The following is a 20,534-nucleotide window of genomic DNA, read 5'->3' as shown; positions in this document are numbered from 1 at the left end:
CCTTCCACGGCCTAGCGGTTGTAACATTTCAGTTACACGGTACAATCTGGTTACTAGATTAGGGTGCAGTTAGGTTACTCCTAAATTCTCCCAGGACGTACACCGGATACCGACGTGATTGTCAATTATTCATTTGGGGAATTTTAGCATGGTCAGAGTGATAACTAATCAAGACGTTTCAACCGTTATTCCAGAGATCTAGGCACATTTTCAGCCCTGTCCCTTAGAGATCTCGAATCCTTTCCGTTTTGAGACTGATGAATCAATCGAGCTGACTCTCTGTCCGGGATCTCGTTTCAATCCACTCTTCCTTTGTGTTTTCGTATATGATTTTGCTTCCGAAATCTCTATTCAGATTTCAAAATTTTCCCACATGTATGCTTTATGATGTTCTTAGAGTAGAGGATGCTTTATTGATTGCAAGAAATGAGAGATTGTTTCCTCTTGAAGAGGAGTGTGAGTATGAGGAGTATGAGTAGTACGAGTCTTTTTTCTTGTTCATCAAGAAAAAATGAGGAAAACAAAACACACCATACGTAGATCGACATGTATGTGTTCAAAGATAAAAGGAAACTCTGATAAGTTATATTATACCACCACTGAATCCATACAAATAAGACATTTTTATTGCTCAATCTCGTCAGGAGCAGCTACATAGAACAATCAATTTACAACAAGAATTTTACGCTGTTTAAATGGCTGAAAAATCTTCTTCCCCTCATTTGTTAAGGTCAATGTGGGATCTTCCAAATTATTATTTCACGTTTCATCCCTTTAACTAATTGAAATTGTCATGCAAGATGATTTGAAAAGTTCTCAACAAAATTTTGCCTATTATTCCAACTGCGACTATTTTATTTTAGAGAAACTCCAACACTTTGACGCTTTTTCGAACAGCATTGCTGTATCCTTCATTAAACCGAAACCAAATAAGGCTTGGCTGTGATCGAGCTGACTGCGAGCTGGTTTTGTCTCCTGGAAAGAAAAAAGTTAAACAAGAGTGGAAGCTTCAGATTTTTAATTTCAAAAGTAGTGTCAAGCCTAGGTTTACATCTCAGAAGATATTACCTGTGTCTTTAGGTTTAACCTTCACTGGACGTCCAAAGAAGTCTAAAACAGGCTGAAAATAGGGAAGAGAATTAAACAAAGCATCATTTGTTTCACTGCGATAAGATCGTTTTGATAAAAGTAAGAAGACTGCAAGCCAAGCCATTAGTCAGTCTATCAACCTAATAGTCAGATCAGCATAAAAAAATTCCTCCTCTGTTCAACAACCAGTTGGCGAGTCAGTCAGTCGGTCCATTACTTCCTGCTTATGTTCATCTGTCCATTGGTTAGTTCGTCAGAAATTCAATAGACCTAAAGTTTACTTTCCTATCACAAGTCTGCCCACTCACAAGGGGGAAAGTTAACAGAGATTCCGGTACCTTTGTCTCTAGCGGTTTTGCTTTACTAGTATCCAGAGACAAAACAACTACAGGCTTCTTTAATTTTTCTTGTTCCAGCTTCTTGGAGTCACTGGTATTTATGGGAGGACTATATCTAGGGAAGAAAAATAACAATGGCACATACATGAAAATTATCTTCAAATCTTTAAGTATACACCTGATTGATAAGTTTCTCCAGTGATGGGCTAAAGCTGAGCTACAAATAAATCAACCTTTCCAACTGAAACACAGAGAAATGGAAATGCAAATTTTACTTTAAATTCAGCAAACAAAGCGGTAGTGGTGGGAACTCTAAAGAAAACAGATCTACAGTAACAGTTTGAATATTGAACTGTGGAATGGGAGTATAACATTGATAAAGAATTATCAAAATTATTTTTACTCCTCAAGTTTAAATACAAGTTGAAGGAGTTTCTTGCTGATTATTTCACTCCAGTCTTGTTGAGGTCAGCTTTTCGAAAAAGATAGTTCGACATTCTCCTTTCCCTGCTGAGATTTCTTGCCATCAACCCTCCCCCCCCCCCTCCCATCTTCAACAGTACATGTGTGTTAACTGTTTCAACTCTCGTGGTCAATGGAGGATACTGCAATACAGTATTGACTTAACCACAGAAACGATGTTCAAGAAAGAAAAGAAAAAGCACCAGTGTCTTATCACTGGTATTTATGAGGTAATCAAAATGGATTCGCAATCCTTACCTTTCATCCGCACGAGATTTAAAGGCTCTCTCAGCTCTTCTCATTTTTTCCAACTCAATCTGCATCACAAAGATCCCAAATGCATTAGTAAATTCTCTCAGAGATATCGTTTAGAACACAAACTGTTGTGTTCCAGTTTCAAAGTGATGTTACAACAGCTTTACCAAAGAAATGTTATTAGATGGACTTGACTTCCTTCTCCTGAAATACGTTACTTAATAAAACAAATAAGGAAATGAAAATGTTGTTTGACTGTGGACTCTCTCCATTGAAACTTCCTAACTCTATAACATAGAGCGTCCAGTTGAGGTCCTGTTGTCTTTGCTGTTACAAAAACCCTACTGAAGACCAGTGCTTTAAAGTAGAAAAGGAAAAAAAGAGTAGTGTTACCTCTCGTGCTATAAGCTGCTTTATGGCATACGTCAACTGCCTGTGCCGAGGCAAACCAGGAAATTTTACAGCTTCTTCTACGTTTCTGTAGTACAAGAAAAAAAAACCCTTCCACGTTTCAGCAGGGTTAGAGCAGAATTGAAGAGGAAATCAGAATCTTTATAACCTTCATGGTCTTCAAGAGGTTGTGGAGGTAACTGGGTCACCTTCTGCCCTGGGTTGAAGTGAAGTATGAACCCTATAACTCCCAATATCTGATTGTTAATTCTCCCCACTCACTGCCGCACCCAAGGTAACGACTTCTACCTGATAAGTTTGAGTACTCTCATTACCTATTTGCTTGATAATGTATGGATATTATAGGGAGAAGTTACAAGTTAATCACTTCTTGGAGTTAAAGGGTTCAGGGGAAGGCTTGCAAAATTGGGTGTTAAGATTTCTCTATCCAAATAAAGGTTCAGTTTTCAACAATATTTTTTAAGGAGAAAAAAACCCTCAAGCCCAGGATGTAACTTCAATCAACTTAGCAGTGAACATACAACTAACTATCAGCATGAAAGGAGTTCTACAAACACTCACGGATCTAAAACATATGTGTATTGTCCATCAAAATTCCTCTCTTGATGGAAAGTCACATTGTAGGCTATCATGGTATCAATGAGCTCTGCTAATTGTTTTTTCTCACTTGCTGAAAACAACTGAGTGTTAACCTGAAAAAAAAAAAGGCAACACAACTCAATATATCTCTTGATAATTTGGTTTTACCAACTGAGTTGATGATGTTAATTGGCCACTGTAAAGAGTTTCTAAAGCTGACATCTCAAGCGTATTTCTAACTTACATTATTAACTCAGTTAATAAAACCAAAGAAAGAAAGCGTATTTCTAACTTACATTATTAACTCAGTTAATAAAACCAAATTATCTTGTTATACCCTTTACTGAAGCAGCACCACAGTTTCTTTAGAAACTGATCCACTCTATTCAGTAGATCTCTCTTGGTTTTCATAACTCCTAGAATGATCTTGACGACTGAGAGGACCCTTTCCAAAACACACCCTTTATTGGCCTTACAATTACCTATTAGTGGGGGAGTAGGGTCCTTGGTCTTACCTTTTCTATTAAGTCTCAGAGAATTTTTCTGTTTTTGAACAAACTTAAAACAAATCCTGAAGAACAGGGTAATTTTCTCCTTTTACGACTCCATCACTGTCTAACAACTTTTCCCAACCTCCCCTTGTTTTCCCTCAGTGCCATTTGGGGAATCTGAACAGAACAGAGTAACCTAAAAATATTGTCATCCATATGTAACCAATCCCTTAAGAGTCTTAGGGGGCATCATTAATGGCAATAACCTATGAGGTTTCCTTTTATGTATTTTTGTGTGTAATAAATATCATGATTTGATTTGATTTCAAGTGAACAATACAAATTATATGCTTACAGGTCTCAATGTGGGGGTGATTACTTCCAACATAAATGGAAGTAAGTCCAGACAGGCTATTCGCAGACTAATATTTTTCCTAATGTGTGGAGATGACTCATTCTTGATAGCATTTACAAGGTTCTTGGTCTTGGTTTCTTTAAGGTGGCTCTGAAAGTGAGCAATAAACAGGTCAACTGTCTTGTTACTGTTTTATAAATGGATGATCTTGAACAAATGGAATAGTGACTACCCTTGGTCAAATGTTTACAATCAAACAGCTTTACTTCAGGAACAGGTGTCTGTTCTTAAAAGATTTACTGAAATATCAAAATTGTTTTCAAAAGAGTTGCATTTGCATTTGCATTACATCAAGTGCATCTAAAATGAGGCAGCAGATTATTAAAGTCTCACAATTGTCATTGAAACTCATGGGTATTCTCTTTTCTTCAGGTTTATAAAAACCATTTTTTTTAGTTTTCTATCTTAGAAACCACTTCTTAAGTTTCCTTCTTTATGCATGCCTCAAATAGACTACAGGGTGAGGGGGGGGGAATGTTTCCTTCAACCCTCATGATCTCACAACTTACACTCCCAACTACAATTAAAAAGGTTCTTCCAACTGTTCACCATTTGATAATTTTCTTAATTTTAATAATATGTGATAACATATAAACTGAGGGTTGGATTGTGGTCATAAACAGTGTTATAAACACTTCTGTTACCTCATATTGACTGCTGGGATAGCTAAGCTTTGAGTGTGACTGACTTGCACAAAACAAGTGAAATGCCACTGATATAAAAGGACTGTATCCCTGGAGAATGTAACTCTGGCGCCCTATCACCGCTTGCTCAATGAAGTCAGAGAATTCCAGCCACTCTGTTCCACAAACCACCTGTTAAAAGAAATAAGAAGCATTACTAATCCAACAGCATAGGATACCTCTATAACACAAGATACTTCCAACCCCCTTCCCCTTCCCCCACCCATGCTGCATTTTGTAAGTTTCCCTGACAATTTACAAGTACTCAGTTATTCCCATTGAAGGAAAAAAGCCATGAAACTAACACGACTTGTCCAAAACCATGACACAAAGACATGACAAAAGTCCCATCTGAAGTCCACCATGTAAACCATAAGGTCACCACAAACCTCATAGTTCTAGTCACAAATCAGGTAACAAATTGTATGGACTCCTTAGAGTCATTTCATTAATCATTCACAATGCCCTTGCCATTATCAGTAAGTAAGTCAAATTTTTTCCACTTACCACTTCAAATCTGGGATCTTTAAATTTCACTTGCAAATAATTCTCAAACAGTCCTGAATAATCACAAGAAATGATCCTAGGTTAGCATGTTTGTCTGTTGTACATCCATTTACTATGCAGTCACATTACCACCATCTTAAACCCTTAACATCAGTATCCATATTCTCCATACTCTTTCCCATGTTTCATTTGGTACTGACAAGGAGAATTCATGTGAAGATCAAAGCCTCTTAGGTTGGCAATCATTTCCTTTAATCTGATGATCTTGATGAATGATTTAGCAGTATAACAGTAGGGAGAAATTTGATGCTGGTCACTCTTAGGGTTTAAAGGGTTAAAGATATGCCAAACAGTCGCACATGGAATACAAATACTCTCTAACAGCTCTCATTAGCATGTCAGTCACTATAAGAGACATCTCAAATACCTCACAAAAATTTCACTCAGCCAGAATTTTACATTCTATGACCAGCCTCAGAGGATATTATATCTAAGAACTGGGGAGGAAGAATCTACTTTCAATCAGAATGAAGAGAAATGAAAGTTTATTAAATTCTAAAGAATGTTTCCTTTGATAAATCTACTTTATTTCACTTTGAAATTGTGAAGGGGTAGCAGGGGAGGATTTATATTCCAAGCCTCCCTTGGGCCACTCTTGCTGATAGAAAGTATACAACAGCAACCTACCTTGTGTTACTTTATCATACTGCCCATTTGACATGGCAGAATGAAGAACTGTGTGGAAACGACTTGCCAGTGATGTCATTCCTCTCTGCTCACCAACACTGCTCATATTTCCCTGAAACTCACCCAAGGGCATTCCTCTGTTATCTGCTAAACTTTTATGGTTTTCAATGTCTGCAATGTCTGCAAAACGACGTCTTTTTGGTTTGGGAAGTTGGAAGATTTCTTGCCAGATTGAGAACAGACTGCGATGAGAATCCTTCAGACCAATGTCCGTAGCTTGGACATGCTGTAATCCTACTTGTCCATGCCTCTTTTGAATGAACTGCAAAGAGAATACACGAGTCTAACATGGTCTTGAATAGAGGAGAGGCAAGTTAGGAGGCTGGAAAGTAATGCTGTATGATAGTGACGAGTGTTATCCCTTTGAGAGGTGAACATTAATTGCTGTTCCTACACCTATGGCCCAGGAATAAGTTTTTCTTCAGTAATTATAAATATTGGTACAGGTACATAATGGAGAAAAAAGATCTTTCCCAGACTCACACAGCAAGTTTTGGTATGGTATCTATTCTCTAGTGCCCATGGTTGACCCAATGATAACTTGAAATTTTTCAGTCTTGTAGTTTAGTTATTATTCATGTAGGAATACTTTCCTCAAGAGAGAAAAAGGGAAAGAAAAAGGTAACCTTGAGGCATGGTATAAGTGGCTAACAAATAACATAATACCAGCATAAATGCTTTAAACAGTCAAACACTAAAATAAATATTCTATTGTCTTTCCAGTTGGACTTTTTGCAAGTGTAAAATATTCCAAACAAGTATCAGTCTGGTGTAAACATCAGACTAAAACTGTTCGGAGAGTTTTACAATGCTTTTTTGAGAGAGCAGTTTGAGCATCCATTTTCACAATGATGCAGATACATGTAAAAAATTCTAGCAGAATATTTATAGGTCAAACAAAAATGTTTCATGTCTAACCTGCAGGGTGTTTAAACATGACCTGATGTCATTATCAGTTTTTTCACATAAAGATGTCAGTGTTGTCATGTCTGTATTAACTGATTCTTGTCTGGATATCTATACACATGGAGAAGATATATCATCATTGTGTAAAACAAGATTCCGAAGTTGATTATTTACTGTATGTTTCATACACAGGGTCAGATCAAGAGACAAGTCAAGTCTACCAATCACATTAAACTTTACCTCACCTTCCTGGCTTTACTAACAGAAATTCTAATAATAATGATAGTGATGCATTTGTACGGTGTACTTACAAATTAGCATGCTCTAACTAATAAATAGATTCCATATTGCTGTGTATCTGTTGAGTAATACATCACAGATGACGTCAAAATGTGGTAAGTACAAAAAGTGGCACATGAGGATTAGCCAAGTGTGTCGTTGATGTTCTTACCACATCTTGATGTCTTGAGGATCTATTACTGTACAGACCCACAGCAACATTTATTTCATATGTTGTTAATGGTGGTATCCTCTATGCATTTTTCCTCCAATAGATCATTAGGAAAAATTGATCAACACATACATCATTTTAAATCTTGTAGCTATTCACTTTCAATCTAGTTTTCATTTCCTAATACATGTAGTATTCAGATAGGACATGACCCACTTGCATTAGCTGAGGCTCCAATAGATCATTAGCAAAATTGATCGGCACATAAATCATTCTAAATCTTGTCACTTATTCACTTTTGATTTATTTTCATTTCCTTGTAGTAGTCAGATAGGATATGACCCACTTGCATTGGCTCAGGTTATCAGTAACTTCATGCTATTTGTTATCAGTTTTTATTTAAAAAAAAGCTGATAAACTCCTGAGCAGATACATCAAACAGGAAACTAAGTAATAACAAACAGTCATGTGTCTGTGGGAATACTGAAAGTGATTAAGAGTTGATAGTTAATAGTGTATATCACTTGATTAAGTTCCCTTCATGTAATGAGACAGCCTTTTTTACCAACATGAAAGTCAACAAAAATATTTGATGACTCTTTATTTTACCAAGATCCTTACAAATCAAGAATATCAATAAATCTCTACAAGGATTTCTAGAAGATCAACCTAAGGACTTAACAGTTTACCTCCCATGAAAGACAGTGAAAGAATTTTCCTTACAATTTTGAAATGATATCAATATTACAGAGATGAGAATGAAGAAAAATGTCAATTAGGATTATTAGTTGATCCAATGCCAATTTTTCCAAACCAACATCATAAAAATTGTGTAGCAGACAGTCAGGAGAATTACTAATGAGATCTCAGGAGTGAAAGGCTTGAAAGATATTCAAATATCCACAAGACTGCTACACATAGGCATTGTGAGATCCTTAATGATTTTAGGGTGAATCTTAGGACCTTGTAAAGAATCTTGAAAATCCTTAAAATCAATCATGATTTGACATTTTCAACCTATTTCTATCCAGGATTACCTCTAAAAGACGAGTGGCAAGGCGGCTGGGAATAGTGGGTGGAAATGTTACCACAAAGGCCACTTGACGTAACTGACGAAGAGCAGGTGCATATCTATAGCAAAACAAAATACATTTAATCATGCATGGTAGATCAATCAGGATTTACTGTTGAAATAAAAGTATAATTCATGAGTTTAATGCCACTAATGGATAAGAGATCTGCCAGCTGAAAGTAGAGAGGAATGGTTTAGTCTTGTGTAAACCTATCATAAAATGTTCTAATTTAGAGGAATAGGGGACTGCCTGTCAGCATAAGTACTCCAGGTTCCATAGTTGCTATGGGAGCTGAAAGAGCATAAGATAAACCCTGAGCAAGCTGAAAAATGTAGATTACAAGGTACTGGATCTATCAAAAATAATCTATTTATTTACAGGACAGTCACCAAGTCATTACAGTGCACAGATAGAATACATGTAAGGAGAATGTCCTTTTAAAATTAAAGGAGGACATGTCAACTCCAATGATCTGAAAGCTAATTCCGCTAGGGATGACCATTACATAGTTGGCTATTCATGAGAGTCTGGTGCATCATCATGGAGACAGTTAGTTTGATCAGTTCTTGTTACCCCTTTGATTGTCAGTGCACTGGAATCAGGCTATGTCTCTGACCAAAATGGAGCTTTCTCAAAAGCTGATTTCAGTGGTCTTTGATCATTTTTGTAAAAAAATTCTGCTCTACATCATTGTTGCGTTTTCAAGTTTATCTTATGAAGTATAGATAGAAAACAAGAAGCCCTTCTGTATACAAGACATGTAAAGCACACCCAACAAATTTTAATCCGAATAAATCAGATTAAAACTGTTGGGTGAGCTCTACAATGTTTTTATTTTTTTGTTTTTGAGACACAAGTCCAGGCATCTGTTTCTCACCACAATGCAGCAAAAGCTATTAAAAGTCTTCCTGTATCTAAAACATGGTAAGCATTACAAAAAAGTTCAATCTTAAAATAAATTAGCATGAGAGCTTTGGACAGTTTTCTTGTTTAACTAAATAAGTTCTCGTGGGCTCCTTAGGATATTTTTTCTTTCTTATGATGATGGCTTTTGTGATTACTTTGGGTTTGGTTCCATAAGGTTTAATGAAAATGTGCCCTAAAGATCAAGCCCAGCAGTAAAGCATCAGTGTCATCTTGTGAAAAAAAGAATTAACAAATAAGCCTTCCTATTTTCCCAGGAATTTACAGTTGAGAGAACCTTGTTTGCTGCAGGTTAAATCTATTAAAATTGTTTGTTCAACTTACTGATCATTACAAATACATATGATTGGCCGTGACAAAGGTCCACTTTTCTTCTTCTTTCTTCCTTTTTGACTGGGATCAGTGTCTGTAAAGATAATTGCTTCATAATAACCTCTACAGAGCTGTGTCAGTAGATTAATCAGCTGCTCCGTGAGTCTGTCACAGCCAGTTGTTTAGACCTTAAATCTTTTGTATATGAATGAGTTAAGTTTATTAAAACTGACTTGGGACACTCTTGAAAAGCACTTATAAGAACCTCTAAAAATTACAACTTCAAGTCATAGATTCATGACACATATTTCATGTAGATTACATGAGTGGTACTATGAATCCTCTCACAATATAATTTATTCCAGAACTTTGAAATTTAAAGGGAAGAAAACTTAAAAATGCGTTCTTGTTTCAAGGATGATGACATTAATAAGTAAATGAAAGACTAAATTTAACAGATTCAACATAATTTGCAGTATTGTAAAGAATAGACAAGTACCTGAATTCTTTTGCTTGACAACTGATAACAAGACATTTATAGCTGGCTGTTATAAGAAGAGCAGAGAACAATCTCAGTAAATAAGTGGAAATATATGATATCCGCTTTAAGAAGCACTATGTAAATCTTAAAATGGAAATTTATGTAGCTGTTAATAATCATGAACGACATCACAATAAGTAGATAAAACAAAGAAAGTACACATAGTTAACTTGGGGAATTTAAACTTACAGCTGGTGCTCCATCAATTTCATCAATTACTAAACAGTTTGGCTTTTCATTGCCTCCTAGTACAGATTTCATCTGGGTAGATGCTTCAAGGGTATTCCTGAAAATCTCTGGGGAGCGATCATCACTAAAACAGAACAATTTTACAAATATGTGTTCATTTAAGTTTAAGATGTGGTTGGGGTCTTTGTTCTGGCTTTAGGTGACACAATTCATTACTCATGGTGCCACTTTCTGCCCAAGAATATAGAAAGGTATTCACAAACTGCCAGCTTGGAGGACAATACTTCATTTTACAGTTGCATGCTTGGTTGTCAAGCCTTTGAACAGGAGAGGGACCTAGGATGACCTTGTTATGATAAAAATGTTGCTGCTTTTAAAATGTAAATCAATTTGTTGGAAAAATTCCAGATTTCTCATGCCACAGAAATTAGGAGAAGCTCAAAGAGGTAAGGGCCATTAGCTTGGAAGACTTAATCACGTTATTGAAACCCAAGAGCTACATCTTTATTAACATATCTAACAAAATGTTTTCACCAAAACTGAAAAAAGATATAAAGGAGGTTAGTTTCTATAAAAACTGTGGTGCTGAGTCAGTGGGCAGGGCTCAAAATTGCAACTGATAAGGTCTCCAATGCGACTACAACTTGGTGACTAAACATTCAAGTTTAGTCACCACTTTGGTGACTATGTTCCTCTCATAAATAAAAGATTATAGGTGAGAAACAATTTCCTCATTCTTGTTTCTGCTTTTCTGCTAAAGGAAATGCAAATTAAGTCTGTTTACCTTTAAGTTAAAACTTGAAATTGCTTTCAAATCATTACTTCCGAGACAACATTGCAGCAGTTTCAACATGGTGACTGCAACATTTTGTTGAAAGACCACTGAATTTAAAAGTGTTCTGTCACAGATTCCAATGCAAGGAACCGGATTTCAAAGCACATGCTTTCTTTCACCATGGGCTTGATCAAGTGAGACCAGTCTACATCGAAAGTCATGAATTATTTATCACAAGAGAAGAATACACTGAGCGATTTTTCGTAATTTACTGCAGTCTAGAAATTACCATGAAGCAAGATTGTTATTAGTATGCAAACAAGAAGCATTTCAAAGCCTTTCAAAAACATTTGTTCAGAGCGTGAATCTCATGCAGCAGTTACCGCAGGATGTTTTAAACATGTTTTAAACATGTTTAGTTCCACAAGCTGAACAACAATTCCAATTAAATGAGGCTCTAATCTGAGTCTCTGTTCTTGTACTATCTGGTGACTGCATTTTGCATTTGGCAACCATTTTTCCTTCAATAGTCACCAAAAGGTGACTTAGAATTTTTTTTAAATTTCAAGCCCTGGTGCGGGCATAACAAAATAATTTGGTTGATCAACTGAGTCACAAATTACAAATATAAATCTGTTTTAAGAAAAAAATGTTGTCGCCTGACAACTTTTAGTTCAAAAGGGAAAGATCTTAACTATTCCCAACAAATGACGTTTCAGTAAAAGGTGATAGAAGATCACAATTCTGCTTTGCTCTTGAACTGTCAGTTAGATCTTTGTAGCTATAACAGTTCTCACCTTGCATTCATCTCAACCACATTGTATCCAGCATGCCGTGCAATAACATGAGATAGAGTTGTTTTACCGAGTCCTGGAGGACCACATAACAGTGCCACCTAAAATGTATTAGATTTTTTTATTGTTTACCTAAAAGGATTGCTACAGTTCAATTTTTTCTGTTTTTCATGTACTAACTCAATCCGTTTGTTGGCTAAGTAAAAGTAAAAGGCAGTTTAGGACTAAATGCACTTACTGCTGTAAAGCTGTAAAGTATTTTTGGAAAAATACTGTCCACTATTTTTAAAACCACAACATACTTGGGGGAAGGTTTATGGATTTACACAACAACATAATATAGTATCTACAGCCTTCCTAGAAGGAAGGCACATTAGGCAGAATTATAGGTAATCAAATAATTCCAAGTACAACTTTAAAAAACTACAAAATGTGTGAATGAATTTACAAATTACGAATTTTTTTTTAACCTTTGTTTTTCAATGCATTCTATTCCAAACTATCCTTAAGACATTTGCCTCCATATGAACAATAGGCATATTGTCAGGTGATAATAATCAGCATTTAATTTTAATTTTCTACATTCCTTTTCATCTTTTGGAACTCAGTGATTGAGCACATTGAATATGTATATTATTGATCAGTAAATCATTCAGCTAGATAATTACCGTAATTTCCGGTCGTTTACCCACGGGTAATCTGTTGATTTTGCATTAAACGCGCGCCACTGCGGGTAATAGGGAGGTGCGGGTTATGTGACAATTTTAAAATCCAGTGGTAGTTGAATTGAAAAAAAATATCACCAACATGCGTTTCCACCTCTCAAGTAAATTTTATTGTGTTAATAGTGCCGCAAAGCGGCACGAAAACATGATGCCGACTCGAGTTTATTTCACGCATAATTAGTTGCGCGACGAACAAATTATTATCGGCATGCGTGAAAACAAAACCTTGATGGTGACAAAAATTATGCATAGATATCCGGCGCATCAGTAACAAATTTCCATTTAACACTAGCTTGAGCTAAAGAGAATTTTCCCGTTTTAAGGGACTTGTTAGGCCCAATAGAACCGGAGATATCGATTTTTTTCAGAAATCGCCGACAGTACTTTATAATTCAAGTTTTAATACTCACCCAGCTTTTTTTCAACAAATCAACATGGCGCTGAACGATCGCTCGCACAAAATGTGGCCACAAATTCGCATTCTGTCAAGTACGAAACTTTGAGATTTGGGCATGGGCCGCTAGCGTTTTTACTGTATAATCTTATCAATAAAGTACATGCTGATATTGACACAGAATTGTGCACGCGTCTGAATTTCTTTGACCTTTAAACTCGACAAAGACGCTTTCAAGTTTTCGAAAGTTGGATCAGACAACTTTTAAAAGACTGAAATGTATCACCTTAATGTCACGTTTTTGCCACCAAAAAGTTGAATAACAACGTGCGGGTTATCCACCAGTGCGGGTAATCTGTTGACTGTTTTTTTTTGCCATATGCAATAATCGGCCGGTGCGGGTAATCGGCCGTGCGGGTAAACGACCGGAAATTACGGTAACCAGTCTGTCTAAATGTGAGAGACAATAAAATTACTACCTCTGGACATCACATTAATCCATACCTTGTGAACAGGCCGACCAGAGGCATCAACTTGCTAAAAGAGAAAATCTGTTGTGAGCAAGGGTTTATATTACCAACTGTGCTTTAACAAATGAAAATCAAGGAAACATAGGTATACGGATATCATACAAATCCTTTACCAATACATAGCAAGTACAAAAATTCCAGCATAACCATTAAATTCTAACATATATTCTGAAGAAAATAAAATATAAAGTTGCCAGTGTCAAAAAAAATCCTTGCAAGTAATAATGAATGACACTTCTTCAAAAACAAAGATACTCTTTTTTAACAGTGAATATTATATATTTATATATTGTATCATTGGGTTCAGGGTTCAAAATAATTTTTAAGCTTTTAGCGTGAATCAGTCTAGGCTTTTGTCAAGGTTCTTTTTTTTCCCCACTGTCAATAATAAATACACAGTCAGCACATGTATTACTCTTTTTCTTAAGAAATCTTTTTTTATTTATAAAAAATTTATATGTTTATGGTGTACCTATAATATACTTATACTTGTTTATGTTTCCAGAAAGCTTTTGAAACATTTCTTGGCTGCTTTATTGCCTGATATGAAATGTTCACCATAACATGACAGCAACATTTACTTCAGTTTGACGACCAATAGGCATCATATTTTCTGTAAAATTCTAGTTCTTTGGTGAAAAATCGCTGGTAAGGGTGCTAAAAGTTCACTTACCAGTGATTTTTCACCAAAGAATTAGAATTTTACAGAAAATATGATGCCTATTGGTTGTTATAATTTATTGAACCCTGCCTATGGTAAAATCAATTTGGCATGGAATTCTAAACGGTTTAATCATTTTCGGGCTTGTATCAAGACACAAATACTGTATTTAGAACTGTTTGCAGTCTTGAGCTAAGTATCTATCAGTGCCTCTGCATCATGTGAAAACTCCTTATTCCTTGTTGAGATTCAATTGTAAATGAAACAATTTGAAAAAATTGTATGGTCACTATATGACAGAATGTTTCCCCCTCAAGTAAAAATACTTTTCATGCAATATCATCGATGGTACTCACATTCCAGTCAGCTTCATCTTGGATTCCTGTAAACTGCTGTTTCTTGTTGTTTTTTGTAGAGTTAAAGGTCTTTTGTTTTGTTGCCTGGTCAGCTTTGACCTTGACTTTCTTGTCCTGCCCTTTTCCAAACACAGTTTTGTCCCAAAGTTTTAACCACTTTAAAAGTGTTCTATTTATAGCCTTGAGTGGAAAAAACAAATATTAAAATATGTACACATTAAGCTAAATTGTACATGCCTTACACTGTGTGATTTATTGGAGGAAAGACCCATAAATAACTTCACCATTATGAAATTTCTTTCCTTCATTTTGTTAAACAAATAGATGCCATGCCACCATGCAGTTCTGTAACAGAGCTGCACCTAATGTGTCACTTTTTTGTTCTCGCTATGTTTTGACATCATCTGTGATCTATTACTGAGTAGTCACAGAGCAACATGGGCACTGATGGTGAAACAGATTAAGAGGGGAAATATATTTAAGGTGATTCCTAAGTATTGCACAGCGCATCCTCTACTGTCCATAAAAATTGCATAATCAGGGGAAAAAGCCTGCACAAATTCCAACAACACAGCATTGCTTTCAATAAATGGACCAAGTAAAGAGGTATGATGGTCTATAGCTCTTGAATGAGCATGGTGATCAAATTTTTTTTCTTCATATTTTTGTTGTACAATTCATCCCCTTTAAATTGGGGAAATTAAAATAAATTCTTACAAGGGAAAAAAAGATAAAGCTGAAAGCATGCATGAAGCCCATTACTCAAAGATGCAAATTATGACCTTGAAAGGAATGACTTGAGGAATGTTTTGAGTCAATGTCATTTAAATTTGAATCATTTTCCCACAAATTATATATCAAATTGTTCCATACACTCAAGACTTTCCATCTATCAAGTTTTTTTTTAAGTGGTACTCTAAAAACCCTTGCTTCCAATTGCAGCAAAATGTACTGTGAATCGATGTAATGACACATGTGATTAGTGCCAGTACAAGCATAAATGGGTTAAGTTTGGCCCATCATATCTCCTAAACAAGCACAGTAACCTTGTAACTGTTTTTAAGTTAAAGATTAAGTTTGGTTAGACATTAGTGACATGTAAGATCAAAAGGGCTATCATAGTACCTCGTGTGTTGTTGCTTGAGAGAGAGAGTTAGTGCGAGAGAGTTATCTGCGTAGTTAATTACTGTGTTCATTTGTGACTTCTATTCAGGTGTACAGAGAGGACAATCGCTAAACATATTTTTCTCTCCTCTTGTTGTTTTTGTTTTATTATTTGATCGATTATTGTTAGGTTTTTGTGCACTTGTCTTTTCTTGCATTGTAATGTAATAATTATTGTTTTAGCTTAACTCTATGTAATGTCGCTTAGATTAGGTATTTTTGGCTTGTGTTTTAGTTTGACGTGTTTGTCATCAGATTATTACTCTGAAATTTAGTGCATTGATGTCCTTGTGAGAACTTTGAATTGTGACATCCCTATGGTGTAAACGCCTGCATTTATAGACCTATCTTTGTTATTGTATGTTTTGAAACTGGCATCGATAACAAACATTTAAGAAAAGTTTAGATAAAATTGTTGATAACTTTTTTTTCTGAGGAATCACCTTAAAGCTTGGATGCTGTTATATTAAGATGTTACTCATTGTTCCAAGCAAGAAGACAGACTTTTGGAATTTGTGATCAAATTCTCTAACACTAAGCTATATATATCTCATTGGTGCGCAGGCATTGGCAGTGTTAAAACAGATTTTAGGAATTTGCAGATCCCAGCAGTATCCTGAATGCATGTCTCATATGAACTTCTATATCCCTGGCCCACCATTGGGGTCTCCATAGCTCAGTGTTGAGCATCAGGAGGTGAAATCCTGAGGTCCTAAATTCAGTTCCTTATGGGAGAGTTTTTCAACAACCAAGCTATTAGATAGAGAACACACTACTCACATCATCACTGAGCAATTCTGTGAAAAATCGTGGGGTATACTTTTCAACCCATAAGGAATGTTGTGGAATACTATGATGGTTGTCATGTCTGCTGGGTTCTTTCAGTTCAACTTCCTCAATGTTGGAATTACCATCATCAAGCATTCTAAAGTTAATAAAATCGAGACTTAATCTATGAATCACCAAGAATGTACATGTGCATGTACATGTAGGGGAAGCATACTGGGCAAACAATAGTTTGAGAACAATTTAACTGCATTATCAAGTACAATTGTATCATTATCACTTAATCTTTAACGTTTTTACAGGAAATAAAATATAAACAAAATATATTGCCCATTGGATTTACTTTTGAAACTCTCTCTAATTCCATTTTAAATTTTTCAGTTTCTGTAGTTATTCAATAGACTACCTTTGTAAAGATTCTGTTAGCTTCTCTGATTCCTCAATTGTCCTTCTCCGTCTCTGATAGAACAAATAAGATGGATTAAAAGATTAAAGCACATTTTACAGTGGTATTTTATGAATTTCATTACATACCTTAGGCAAAAATACATTCTCTTGAAATTTAAGGGAAAAAACACAATCACAGAAAAAGTCACTTCCAGTCTATTTCTTAGTCTAAAATTACAGTGAAACATCTATTATGCATATACCCTTGCCAAGTGTCTGCTTCCCAGAGGTCCACTTTCCAATAATTGTCAAAGATTAACATTCAACCGTTACTCTGTACTGTGATAAAGTTACATGTTGCTAACGAAGCAATCCAGAGTTCAAGTTCACTACCTTTCATTACCAACTTTAATTTACTGGTAATAATGCAAAAACAAGACAGCAAAACAGCAACAATAATATCTGCAGTACATTGACTCTTTCAAAGTTTGTGCAAAAATTACGTGCAGCACGCCTACTTAATAGAGGTTTTAAATGATCCAAATTTGTCAAATACAATTTAATTTAGTGTCTGTGTCCAATTAATAGAGGTGGCAGCTGAATTGGGGTTGGTTATGAAAGGAAATATGAGTCATTAATTTTGGGACCCGGTTTAGTGTCCGCTTAATAGAAGGTTTCTGCTTAACTGGGGGTCTGCTTAGTGGAGGTTTTATTGTAATACTGTCCTAGTGATGGCTATAAAGATTTAACAAAGATGTATGATTTGATATTCCTATCTGAAAATGAAACTTACAATGCACATACCTCTTCCTCCACACTTTCGCGTAGCACAGAAAATGGTACTGACAGCAACTGAAGCGAATTTCCTGTTCCCCTTCTAAAGAGTTTCTTTTTCAATCCCTGGAAAGAGAGCAAAAAGTTGTTCTTTCTGTTTAAAAGAAGGAGGATTTACAGAAATATGGCGTGTGTTCAGTTGTATATTAAGTTTCAAAGTTGATCTTTATCATCTTCTCAGCCTTTTCAAGTACATGTAATACTGCTAGTACATAATTTACATGTATCCACAATGTTTCTGCAAAAAAAATTTAATGACTGCATATATCATTTGCAGTTTGCCTTACAATTGTTCATGAATGTAACAATTTTGCATTGAAATTAATGTTTACCACAATATCCTTCCTCAATTTAAGAACAATTGGTAAAAGAAATTTCCAATCTGATAGGGCAATCCTTTCAGCTCTTGAACTTTCAAGAATTCCAAGGGAGTTTAGGCAGTATTTAGAGGTACTACTGGCAGTAAATTTTACTGGTTATTGCTTGGAAAGGAAAACAATTTCAGCCATAAGGGTGTATTTTATGACCAAAATTGCACAAATGCCACATGAAATTTGAGTAATGTGCTTCTGAAAAGGGACATTTTAGAGTAGCCACATGTATTTAGGACATAATTTTCGAAAGGGTCTCCTACGGCTGGCTTTTGAAAGCATTAGGTAGTACATATCTCTTAGCAGCCCCCAATTGTTTTTTTTTTGTCCTGGGGATTCTTCCATGCTTGCTGTAGCATTTGCATCACACCTATCACCACATGTACCTCTTATGCAACTTTCCAAGGCTCACTTAACACCTTAAACCCTATCATCAGTATCAATATTCCTCATACTCTTCCCTGTGCATTTTCTTTAGTAATGACAAGGAGAATTTGTTTAACAATCAAAGCTTGTTAGGTTAGCAATTATTTCCTTTAGTCTAATGATCTTGATAAAGGATCTAGCAGTATTACAGTAACAAGAAATTAGATGTTGGACAGTATACCTTAGATTCCAACCCATCAGATTTCTCTTCTCTCTCATGCCTGATTGACAGATAAAGCCTTTGGCCATCTGTTCTTGTTATGGAGACAGATTCACAGCTCATAGGGGGTCTTTGAAACACCTTCCTTCTCTCTGCTTTTGTTGAAGCAATTTCATTCAGTCTACTGTCCATGGTGGCCACAAATTGAGACTGGTCTAAACTTGGTTGTAGCTCTCTAAGTGGACTTCGTATATTGGGAAGATGGTAATCTGCCTCATGACTTGCACCATTTTTGCTTGGGCTGAGACGAGCCTTCTTTTTACAAGGAGCTAAAAAGATGTTAAGACAACAAAATAATAGAAGTCCAAGTCACAACTTATTTTCCCCTTTCCATTGTTCAATTTTTAAGTTGATATGGAATTTATTTGTAGGGGTGTGTTTTACGGGTTGTCTGGATTAAACAACAACATTTAGACACAGGTATGGGGTTTACAGCAGATAAGTTCTAAAGACAGTTTAGTTTTCTAAGACTGTTTAGCAGTTACATTTTGTAAGAACTGATCCCAGTGGAACGGTTTGGATAGTACAGATTACAAATAATGCATCATACCATCAGTATCAAAGAAACCATTTCAGAACCTTACATGTTGCAAGTTTCACAAAAAAAAAAAAGGACAATCTATATGACAAGAGGGAAAGGAGGAATCACAGGCAGGGATAAAAGTTTTCCAATATTTGTAAAGAGTACTGCTGTTGTAACTACAGAACACTAACTGCATACTAGCTAATGTACAGACCTGAATCAAGAGGATGTGGTTCATCATCTTCATCATCCTCTAAGAGGGGCAGGAACATCTCATCACAATCTCGCTTTTTTGAGTTGGGTTGTTCGGTGCGTTTATTGATAGACTCACTATCCACATCTACTCCCTTGTAAACTGCTTCTTTGACATTATGAAAATTTAAGCCTTTTTTTGAAGATGGGGCAACGACTGTAACACAAAAACACATGAACAAGGGTAATAAAATAGGTCATCAAAGACTGATATAACCATCAGTGACATTTCATCGTTAATTTTGTATGCAGCTCAAATACTATTCCCTGTGCACCATCCTTATTATGGAACCAAAAACAGAGATTCCTTTACAAAGGGGAATGGGGCGTATTAGTTGGTTTGTTGTGTTTTGATTTTGGAGCATTTTCTCATGAATTACTGATGCAATTAGGCTGGCCGTGTCTCTTTAAGCGACGATAAAAACATACGAGCCCCAAAATGTATCTAATTCGTTTACTGCTTGAAAGGTACAATTACCATTTCATTACAAATTGTTCGATCGCAGATTCCATAGGATCCTCTACAGATTCCATCAGCTAACTGATCGATCGACATTTCAGTCAACTGTATGGAGTGATTGAAATCAGGAGCTCACGATACAATGGAGCAAAAATTTATCAATTTCAAAAATTTAGCCCGATATAATACCCAACTCCGAGAAGTATGCCGACATTTCAACTTTCAAGGGAACCTCTTTCAATTCGTCCTCGACATATTCATTGCAGAAGAATCTCACCTTCTTCATCGAATTCTTCGAGCATGTCCAGTTCATCCGCGTAGCGAGATTCAAAATCATCCTCTTCATAGGGAATTTCCCACTCTTCCATACTCATGGATTTCGCGATTCAAGGTTAACTTCTTGGATAATCAGTTCACAGTGCCATCTTGATCTTTCTTTACGTGGTTCCCGCCAAAGACGTACCTTGCAAGTACCACGTGATCTCCAGTGACGTCACTCGTGA

At 35.9% G+C, this 20,534-nt stretch overlaps 1 protein-coding gene across 1 annotated transcript; it reads right to left on the bottom strand.

Annotated features, from left to right (window-relative positions):
* Nucleotides 1-608: 608 nt before the first annotated feature.
* LOC131793165 (chromosome transmission fidelity protein 18 homolog) lies at nt 609-20,475 on the bottom strand. The gene is made up of 24 exons (XM_059110572.2): nt 20,309-20,475; nt 19,534-19,728; nt 18,758-19,065; nt 17,750-17,845; nt 16,965-17,017; nt 16,553-16,697; nt 14,609-14,788; nt 13,566-13,598; nt 11,946-12,043; nt 10,374-10,497; nt 10,143-10,188; nt 9,656-9,737; nt 8,372-8,465; nt 6,896-6,994; nt 5,918-6,239; nt 5,231-5,283; nt 4,685-4,855; nt 3,981-4,130; nt 3,117-3,247; nt 2,538-2,622; nt 2,148-2,206; nt 1,428-1,542; nt 1,069-1,120; nt 609-975 (listed from the first exon to the last, which is right to left on the bottom strand). Exons 1-24 carry the CDS (start codon nt 20,403-20,405, stop codon nt 860-862), a joined length of 2,904 nt encoding a protein of 967 aa, XP_058966555.2. The 5' UTR covers nt 20,406-20,475; the 3' UTR covers nt 609-859.
* Between the last annotated feature and the right edge of the window lie 59 nt (nt 20,476-20,534).

Source organism: Pocillopora verrucosa, chromosome 8 (assembly GCF_036669915.1).
Source record: "Pocillopora verrucosa isolate sample1 chromosome 8, ASM3666991v2, whole genome shotgun sequence".
Classification (NCBI taxonomy): Eukaryota; Metazoa; Cnidaria; class Anthozoa; order Scleractinia; family Pocilloporidae; genus Pocillopora; species Pocillopora verrucosa.
Note: the sequence above shows the minus strand (reverse complement) of the source record. Positions and strands in the feature narration are given on the sequence as shown.